Here is a 10,523-nt window from a genome sequence, read left to right on the forward strand (position 1 = left end):
GTAGCACTCTTCTTTCAGTTTTCCAAGCTCTTCTTTGTGGGCGTCTACAGTTCTGCGCAGTTTATCATTTCCTGCTCGCAGCGCACGTTCTTTTCGTCGCCATCGTTTTCTTACTAGAGACATGCTTGACTTGTTTGAGTCCCATTTTGTTTGCGTCTTGAACGAGCAGCAAAGCCTTTGTTGGTTGCCTTTTCTTCTTCTTACACGCAAACTTTACTAAAACTGTTAGAGCGCTCTGATCTCCAGGCTCTGAAAAATGCGTGCCATCGTTTTCTGAATTAGCTCGTAAACCACTAGATGGCAAGGAACCAGTCGTAGTAGTACACATACGGCTCTGATTAGGCACTGAGTCTTCGTTTAGTATATCTTACTGGCTGCCACGTCAAACAAAAGTCACTCATAGCGGGTAGTTCTTGGTTTCGATCGACAAGTTCCAAACTGCAGCCAGGAACAGCAATTGGGTAAAATTCAGCTGTGGCAGTTCCAGAAGGGTCCTCATTGAAGTTTTCCTTGCTACCTGTTCATGGTGCGGCTGTGAACAGAGTACTTTGCTTTCAGAAGGCAGTATGCAGCCAAGCGCGCCTGTGAAGGAATCTCGCTTGCGCTTTTCCGCTCTGGCACACCCATCTTCAGGCTTTTGCGAAAAGCACTCGCTAAACAAGCTGGGCACCGCTCCAGGCTTAAGTCGACGTCGTATTTTGCAGCTTTCTCGGAAATCCCACTCCCGAAAGTGCAAACTGCAAACTACCGAGCAGTTTGAAGTTAGCGTGGGCATCCAGTTCACCATAGGAATAGCCTCAAGCCATCTTTCACGTAAGCTACTGTCGACCGGTAGTTCATGAAACGATATGCCTGGGCGTCGGCATTGACTGATTGACTCACATTGCGGCACGCACCAATAAGACATGATGACGGCAGTCTTTGTTGGGCACCACAAGTAGAAAGATTCACATTTAGGAGGTCTTAAATTGATGCATAAATGACCGATAAAGGGCGCAGGAACTGCAAGCGTAAGAAGCCGGTATTCAACTAAAGAAATCCTGCGACGAAGTGCGTCTGTGAACGCGAAATTCTTCACAGACAAACTGATTTAAAGCAACACGTCTGCTAACTCCAACTGTTTGCCGCAACATTCACAAAGCGCGCTTAAGAGCTGTGTAAACCACTTTCTAAAACTAAAAAAAAAACATGTTTCACGACATTTTTTACCACAAACCGAGGTCTCGTTTCTTTATTTCAATATTCAAACGAAAAAAATTGCCCCCACCTCCCCGAAGGGAATCGTGAGGAAATGCGAATGCATTTCTTGCGCCGAGAGTACACGGCGTAGTAATTTTAATGGCGTAAATTAATGATACGACGAGGATTTGTACCGTAACCATTTATTTACACAATCAGCACATGTTCGTGTTGTCATTGTACCTGATGGCCATAATCACAGCCTTGTGATCGCTAAACTGTACAGTCAAAGGGTCTTTGAGAAACATGCGCACGTCACAGTTTCGGGTAAAGGCGAGATCAATGCAACTTCCGTGAATGGTAGTCGGACACTTGTCGGACTCGGCGGAGGCACACTGCATAGAGTACTTTGTCCGCATGTACTCCACCAACCACTCGCCGCTCTTCTTTCTCAAGTCCACGTTAAAGTCACCAACCAAGACGACGGGGTCAGATACTTTGGAGCGCACACACACACTTTCCATAGCCGCGTCCAGTTGCGCGGCAACGGCGTCACGAGCGAGGTTGGGCGGCGAGGTACACGGTCACCACAAAGACTCCGTCTCCGGTGTAGGCAAGGGTGTAGAAGTCTTTGTACGGAGACGTGTCTCGAACGGGCGAGGTGGCAACGGCATGCGATATGAGGTTCCCATACACGTTAGCAACAAGATTAACGCCGCAGTATTCGCCGTCCTTGCCGCTTCGAGCAAAGTAGTACTCGTTGACGGCGTCGTCGGCACCACCGTCACACAGACCACCACTGACACTAGGGCAGACGCGGCGATCGAGGACGAGAAGCGAGGACTGCCGTTGCTGTCGCAGTTCTTCGCTAAAGGGCAGGTATCGCTTGAGGAACACGTCCACACCGCCCGCTCGGCGAGTGGCAACGGCGCGCGCGCACGCAGCAGCGTCGTACCCGCGAACCACAGCGTCCTCACAACCACTACCGGCAGCAGTGCCGTTATTCCAAGTGTCGGTGAGACACAGGAGGTCAACTTTGCCGAGCACGGGGTCTCTGGCAACGTCCAGCGCGTGGGCGGAGAGAGAGCGAACGTTGAGGAGCGCGAGCGTAAACTCTCTGGAGCCGCCTTCGCCCACTCGAGACAGTTTCTGTTCTTTCAACGCGGCAAGGTATCGTTGCGTGACGGTGTGCAGGCGGTGACTCTCGAGCCTGCAAAACTCGTCCACCATGGGCTTGTCCTGGTTGGCCTCTCGATGGTAGAAGGTGTGGTCTCCGTCGCAGTTTGTGAGGTAGATGCCGTTGAGGTTGGTGCAGCGCGAGAGCGCAACGTAGACGAGCTTTTGCGGGTGCGTCCTGGCGTACTCGTACACGACCGAGTCGTACGTTCCCCCCTGAGACTTGTGAACCGTGATGGCGCTGGCCTGGACGAGGGGAAACTGCGTTCGCTTGCAGGCAATGCCGGCCTTGCGGTCAATGGTGAGCGTGAGAGACTGCATTTCGATGGGTACCCAGGTGACGCTTCTGATGACGTAGCCGTTGCTCTTGGCCTCGTGCACGGCGCGATTCGCGCGCGCGCGAGTCAACTTGCCGGTGCCGGGCACGTCAAACTCTAGCCAGAGACGCCTCGCGCGTATTTCTCCTCCTCCTCCTCCTTCTTCTTCTTCTCCTCCTTGTTCAAACTCGCACATGCGCAAGACTCCAACGGCGCCGTTGACCAAACCGTCCACAACGTCAATGATGGAGGTGATCATGTAGGGCTTGCCGATCACGACCAACACTTCTCGCGGGAGGTTTGCAAACTCGCTGCTGACCATCCGCTCCACCCTGCGCTTGGCGTTCTCCAGCAGGTGCGGCGTCTTGCACCCAAGAAATTCGTCCCGAGCTCGCAGCGTTCGGTACCCGCCGTCTCCCTGCGCCTGCGCAACGGCCTCGTTGAAGCGAGTCACCTCGTTGTTCGAGTAGAAGATGCGCACGGCAGAGGGCGCGCGTTCCATGGCTCCAGCGGCGGTGACGAAGCGCGATTCCAGCAGCCGCACCTCGTCCGGTTCCAGCGCGCGGCCGTCTCCAATCTTTGTGAGGACGTTGGAGAAGCCGACGTCAGACTGGCGAACGACTCGCACGAGGGGAAAGTACTCTAGATGATGCCACGTGACCACGGTGTGTCCGATGAGTCCGTCCGCACTGCGGCACCGCTTGTAGATTTCGCTCGCGCGCACGGGCGGTAGCTGACGCAAGTCGCCGCAGAGGATGACGTCCAAACCTCCGAAGGGCTCGTTCAGACGCTGCGTGATCTGGCGCAGACGGCAGTCAACGGCTCTGAGTTGATCGGCAGACATCATGCTGACCTCGTCGATGATGACGCACTTGACTCGGTGGAACGCGACTCGAAACGTGTTGAGATCGCTGGGGCTCAGACCGCCGTCTCCCATGATGCCGATGCGAGCCGCCTGCCTGCCAGCGGTAGTGGCACTGCGCACGAGCTTGAAGGCGGCGTGAACGGTGGTGACACCAACTGCAACGGCGGCCTTGCCCGTGCTGGCGCAGATGACGTACGCGTTGTACGATGACGTTACCGGTGCCAGTGCAGACGATGAAGTCGAAGGCACGTCCACTTCCATGACCGAGTCACCACCACCGCCACTGCACCTGTTGTACACGTCCATGGCGAGCTTGAGGACGAACGTCTTGCCGCAACCGGCGGGGCCGGTGAAGAAGACTCGCAGGAGAGGCTGGCCGGGAGTGGTGTGGCGATGGAGAATCTCGCGCAGCAACTCGTACTGCTCGGCGTTTGTGCTGCGCATCATCGAGAGGTACGCGTCTCGATCCATGACGCCCTGCCGCTTGCGCACTGCGCCGCACGGCGTGACCGTCTCCTTTATCAAGCGGAGCAAGCGGTCGCTCGGCAGAACATCGGCGTAAACCCCCCCGCTGCCGTTGCTGCTCTTGTTGTTGCTGCTTAGAGGCCGTCACCACTTCATTTACGTCACTGTCATCCGATTGTTCTTGTTCCTGGCGCATGCGCAGCATTTCGGCATAGTACTGGCCAACGAACTCTCCAACCACAACGTCATCGTTGGCCGGGTTGTACTCTTTGCGCTTGCGCTCGATCAGTTCCTTGTTGTCTTCGTACAGCTTCACGTACTTGTTGCCGTCCAGAACGTCAATCGCCTCGCTCCGAAAGGGCACGTACAGCAACACCTGCTCGCGCATATACGAGTCCACATCGTCGCCGGGACTGTAGTTGCGGTAACGTATCACCACCGGCCTGTCTCGGAGCACGTACCGACCGCCCTGGCCCATCCTGTACTTGCTGGCGAAGTCGGCGAGACACACATCGTCGAGCTCATCGGGCTGCTGCCTGGCCTCGTACTTTTGCACGTTGTTGAGCTTCCACACGTCGGTGGACGCGGCGGGGAGCTTGTCCAGCTCTTCGCGCGTCTTGCGCACGCGCACCCTCTCTTCGGGGAAGCAAGTGGGAATGTACACAACGTCCCTGCTCTTGTGAGACATGTCCTGCCTGAGCAGGAACCAGGCCGCTTCCTGCACGGACATTTCAACTGCCTTGAGCATGTCCACTCGGAGCTTGCGAATCACGGCCTCGTAGTCGTCGTTGGGATTCTCCTTGAGGATGTCGGACACGGCGCGCTTGAGGTTGGACATGCCGCGATCGTCCTTGTTGACGTAGTCCACAACGTACGAGGCACGCGCGTAGTGGTCCAGTATGATCTGCAGGTCCATCTTGGAATCGAGGACTCGGCCTATCGAGGGGTTGAAGGCGTTGACGAACTTTTCGGCCGGAGTCCTCCGGTGCAGGACGCACGGACGCGCGACGCCCGCGCGCAGAACGTCCACTCTTCCTCGGAGCGAACGTTGAAGGTGCGCAGAAAATGGTCCAGGCTCGCAAAGTCTCCTCCGCGTTGCAGCGCCTCGTGCATCTCTTCGTACTTTGCCTTGAGGTCCTTTCGCCGTTCCCGTTCTCGAATGGTCTCGGCGTCTTCCACGGCCGCGTCCGCGATCGGAGAACCGGAGCAAGTGGTGCGGGCGGAGTAGCGGAGAGTGAGTGGAGAGGAGGAGCGCGCTCTGGCGTGTGAGGGCGCTCGCACAACACCCTCTAGACTATAAGGCCAGAAGGCTGCCGCCGTGACGTCACGAAGCGGCGAAGGAGGCTGCTCGCCACCGAGCAGTGAACGAACTGCGCGAACATGTTTTTGGTCAAGAAAGCTCAGATAATTTAACATATTTCTTTCCCGGCCTTATTATCCCGGCCCTATTACGGCCTTATATTTACTGTTCCGTAGTAAGCAGAAATAGATATATGTGATTCATACTTAATGTTAGGGCGAAAACGCGTACTCTTACTTTCCACACATTTCTCACCCCGAGTTGCGCTTGCCAGCAGTTAGGAAACTAATGGTCAGGCATTTAATAAATAAAAGAGAGGAAATCTCATAACAGGTCGCGTGACATTGCGCGCGTCTTAGAAATTAGGATAGGAGACTCATGACATGCTTTCTGAATAACTTTATTTACAGGAAAGCCACGTCAAGAGCTACTTCTTGCTCAGCGTTTCGAGCTTTCTCTTCTTTGATTTAGAATGGGATTCCAAAATCTTGTCATTCATTCTGCAACAAAAATTTTTCAGAAGAATGTTAGTGCTGCACCATAACACGTACTTCAGCACCAGTTCACAAGAGTGTCCGTCGTCGCAGGCATCGAAATCTGACGACTCGTCGTTGTTTAGTAGCTCCACGCTGAGGTCTGTTACCACCTGGCGCTGGTTTGAGAGCTTTAAAAACACTTGTTGTTTTGATAGTTGCTCCACTACTGCATAATTATGGGCAACAGCATTTACAACAAACATTGTTGGATGAACAAGGCCTCCACGGTCCATGGCTCTGATGAGGTCATAGTGCTTATCAGCGACAGAAACTGAAATTGCTTTGTTCAGTGTCAACGCTTCTCTGCATTTTTGACACTTGAGCTTCTTCAGTGCTGCATACACAGCATACCCTGCCACGTACACCAACACCGGGATGATGTCCTTCATCTTTGTCAGTGTTTCTTCCGTAACAACAACGTTGCACTTCGGCCGTAAGCTGTTAGCGTTCTCATCAAGGTCTCGCCACTGTTCGTCTTCTTCATTCACACTCCTAGAAGTGGCGACCGTCGGCAGTTTGCTTTGCAAACGCAGCTTGTTTTCACATTCATACACTTGTCTTATCGACACGTGATAATGAGATCCAGCGAGCTGTCGGTATTTACCGAACCGGTCTTCCAGGCAGTCGGTCTGAATTTTGCCAAGCAACACATAGGATAGCTTCAATTCGTCCAAACAGTACCTGACGATTTCAATGAGCCCTTGAGTTGTTTGGTGAAGGCCAGCATGTGTCTCCTTAGTCAACGTCCCACTGTCGCAATCTTTCGTTCTTTTCTTCCACTCTTCCATCCAGTCCAGGAAGTTGTACAGAAAATCTATTTTGCGATCCTCCCCCGAAAACACGGGCTCTTGGAACTCGTCTCTCAATCTTGCTCCTTTGGACGGAGTTTTGACGTTTACAACTTTCCACAATTTTGCTATTATCTCGATGAACATCGCGGTGCCTTCTACATGGTAGAGATTGTGCTTGTTCCCAATTTCTCGAAGAGCCGGAGGGACGGTTTCGTTTAGCACCTGCAAAGCAAGCTTGACATTCTGCTTTTCGATGTCTGTCGGAAAAAGCGCTTTTCGCGACAGTGTGTAGGCGTGCCTTAGTAGTTGGCCGACCTCGATGTTAAACATATCTACAGTAGTACCAAAAGATCCCGAAAGCATGCGCCTTTCCGATGTGGCGCGCTGCTCGAATTCAGGGAAATAGAAACACTGTTTGTGGTTGCGCTGTCTTATCCAGTTGTTTCGGACGCATTTTAAAATGTGCACTTGATCAATCACAAAAAATAAAGGCCTTTTGGGATCGCATGGATGCGGATAAACGAAAGAGGACGAATCGCTGATTGGTCCTGACGCGAACTGTTCCATTGCCTTTCGGTTCACGTTATTGTTGTCAGTTACCACACAAATAACTCGGTACCCGATCCTCTCTAGACCACAAATGACCTCCCTGAGCGAGTTGTGCAGCATAATCCCTGTGGCTCCACGTACAGGTACAATTTTCGCAACTTCTTTAAAATTACAGCAAATGCTCTGTACCATAAAAACCATGGCGCTGGTAGCTGCCTCAGGGGAGTTCTGCGCTATGCCGGCGATGTTGCCGCCTTTGTAGTCAAAAAAAGGGTTTAATGTGGATCTCGTCCAGCATGAGAGTAAGAGCGCGTTGACGCTCGTCCAGGTCAGATATCGTTGTCTTCATGTACCGGAGGAAAGTAGAATCTTCATTTTCTAACTGCGGATTCATTCCGTGTGAGGAACATATTGACCTGATAGTCATTGGATGTGGCATTGTGATAGTGCCATAACTGCGCATATATTTGTACGCATGGGGCGATATCGTAAACAGAAGACAGCAAAACACCACGAATTCGGTTGAGTAACGCCTTCGCTCCTTATTCTTAGAAAGCAGCTTCAACTGTTCCTTCAGGAATTGTATTGCATGGCCGTTGTCCTCTTCCGTCGCCGTTGATAGCTTACTGAGCAGAAACGAAATGGCTTCAACAATCTCGTCGGTATGTCTCTTCGTAGGCGAATACGCCACGTTGGTGTCCCAGGCCTCAACACTGTCAAGGAATTCCGTTACAACCCTCTTGCTGCTTGCAGTAGGAGGAACGCACAAATTGCGCCCCAACTTATTTGTCGGCCTCTTCATGAAGTGGAATGTTGTCGTCAAGTCAGCTTTTACTTACAAGCGAGTATTTGATGGAAGGCGCTTCGTCTTCGACGATGTGGAAGAGCAGAAGACGCTCGCCGCTCTCAATGCAGTGCCAGAAAGTGGACTTTCTGCTTCTGATGTGGGAGGCTATGTCTGAAATGCACTGTACAGTGTCTGCCTCTTGGTCACGGCGAGATGTCTCCGCTTATTCCGCAATGGCTGCCTGGATAGCTGCCGCTTCCAACCGTTTTCGCTTGGAGTCGGGGCTTTCGCTTCTTGCGCACTCTTTAGAAAGGTAAGCCGGGCAACTCGGAAATTTGGATGGAATTACACCTGGCAGAATGCGCGGACTGAGCAATGGTGCAGTCACCGTGCGTCCCGTTTTCCCGTCAATGTACGAAGCCTCTTGTGTTATGTCTTCGGGCGCGAAGTGCAGCTCGCACACCTACAAAAAAGAATAAATAAATAAATAAATAAAACGAGTTTATCCGCAATCTTTCGGCAAGACGACCAATATTATGTACTATTTGAAGATGAAACACTGCGTACTTGTGATCGCGCTGTGAAGTATAAGAAAATTCTGCAGGACGACTCACCCGGGAGTACTGCGAAGGAACGAAGCTGTCTCGTGGAATTGCGCGCAGCCATTTTCTGCGCAGCTCGTCGTCTTGCGGAAATCTGAAAACGCGCACTTTGCACGTCGAGTTGTAATTTCCACGGCACTGAGGGACACAACACTTTACTTGTTCGGCATAATGAAGTCAATGCACCGCACACAATACAGCACTCACAACGTCGCAAAAACGGGACATTGCACTTAGAGGACCGACATACCTCGTGTGACACCAAGAAGCAAACTGAGATGCACGGTGTACCACCGCACTACCTGTCCTCCGTCAATGAAAATAGTCCTTCTGACTACAGCGTTTCCCCGTTGGAAGCTAATATTTCACTGAACTATATCTTTGGTATGTTTAACGCAGCTTTGTTTGGCCTTTTGTGTTCCATTATTCAGACAAATGCAGGGCGTTTCTAAATGACTACTAGTGCAGTGCACTGCAGGTGTCCCCGCAGGGGCGTCTGCGTCAGCAGGCGTTTGGTGTGTTGCGACACCACGGACCCGAGCACACGAGGGTCGGACCCTCCCGCGTCTAACTGTGCGCGGCTTAGCCGTGTCCGGGGAAAAGGGGATCCTGGAGGTTGAGCCGAAGCCGGGTGTTTGGACCTTTATGGCCCCCTGGCGGAGGCAACACACCTCTTTGGCCTCGGCTTCACGTTGACGGCACCCCCGGACTGACCCACCCGGGGGAAATCGGTAGTTGCCTTTTCCTGTCTCTCTCTCCCTCCAACCTTCGTCTTTCTCTCTCACTTTCAATCTTTCCTGTCTTCTTCTCTCTTCCATTTACTTCCAATTTTCCCAGGCAGCGAGGGTTAACCTGGTGTATTTTATCCAACCTTGGGTATTCTATATTAGGTTATAGTAGCTACGTACAGCTGGCGTCTGCGTTTCCTTCGGGTCTCGCAGCGTCCCCATGTTGGGCTCGGTGGTGGGCGGCTGGCCTAGCTGCCGAAATCGAATCAGTCCTTTGTGGCTAAGATGTCATTCCCCCCACTTCATGATCGTCCTCTTTTTAAAAGAGGACGCACCGAAGAAACTTTTCAACTATTCAGCCAGCGCAAAGAAACGTTCCCCCGCTTCCATGTGATACACAGTCAAGACCCTGAAACGACAGTAAGAACCATTTCACCTTTCACTGTGGCCAAATGTCTCACCGACACACTAGGTGCTGGCTACAAAGTGACGAAAATGAGCAGTGGTGACCTTCTTCTGGAGGTTCGCGACACTCAACAGCACGGCAAACTTTCAAATCTGGTAGCATTCCGTAATGTGCCAGTCACTGTTAGCCCGCATCGATCAATGAACACAAGTAAAGGAGTTATCTCTGATGAAGATCTCTTAAGCCTAAGTGAGGAAGAGCTCCTGGAGGGCTGGAAAGAACACAACGTGATCCAAGTGCAAAGAATAAAGATCAAGCGGGACAACCAGGATATTCCAACTAAACATCTGATCCTAACCTTTGCGTCGAGTGAGCTACCGGAAACCCTAGAAACAGGATATACCAGAATTCGAGTCAGACCTTACATCCCAAATCCTCGAAGATGTTTCAAATGTCAACGATATGGCCATGGTTCGCAAAACTGCCGAGGCCGACTGACCTGTGCGAAATGTGGCGAACACGAACACGCATCCGACAACTGCAGTGGCACGCTCCACTGCCCAACTGTGACGGTGGACACGCAGCATACTCTCGAACTTGCCCCACATGGAAAAAAGAAAAAGACATAATCACACTGAAAATCAAGGAGAACATCTCGTTTCAGGAAGCGCGGAAACGTGTTTCTTTTTTCCATACCACAGGGTATGCTGATGCGACGCGCAAGGGGGCAACGTCGCAGCAGACTCCGGCATCGGCCCGGTCCACACAGAGTGTGGCCGCGCCGGTGCCACCAGCCCCCCAGGCGACAGCAGCCATCGCTGC

General features: G+C 52.3%; 1 protein-coding gene across 1 annotated transcript; it reads right to left on the bottom strand.

Annotated features, from left to right (window-relative positions):
- Positions 1–397: 397 nt before the first annotated feature.
- On the bottom strand, positions 398–4,918 carry LOC125943599 (uncharacterized). The gene is made up of 3 exons (XM_049663067.1): positions 4,163–4,918; positions 1,917–4,053; positions 398–438 (listed from the first exon to the last, which is right to left on the bottom strand). The coding sequence occupies exons 1-3, from the start codon at positions 4,916–4,918 to the stop codon at positions 398–400; spliced, it is 2,934 nt and encodes a 977-aa protein (XP_049519024.1).
- Between the last annotated feature and the right edge of the window lie 5,605 nt (positions 4,919–10,523).

The sequence above is a fragment of the Dermacentor silvarum genome, chromosome 2, assembly GCF_013339745.2.
Source record: "Dermacentor silvarum isolate Dsil-2018 chromosome 2, BIME_Dsil_1.4, whole genome shotgun sequence".
NCBI classification, from domain to species: domain Eukaryota; kingdom Metazoa; phylum Arthropoda; class Arachnida; order Ixodida; family Ixodidae; genus Dermacentor; species Dermacentor silvarum.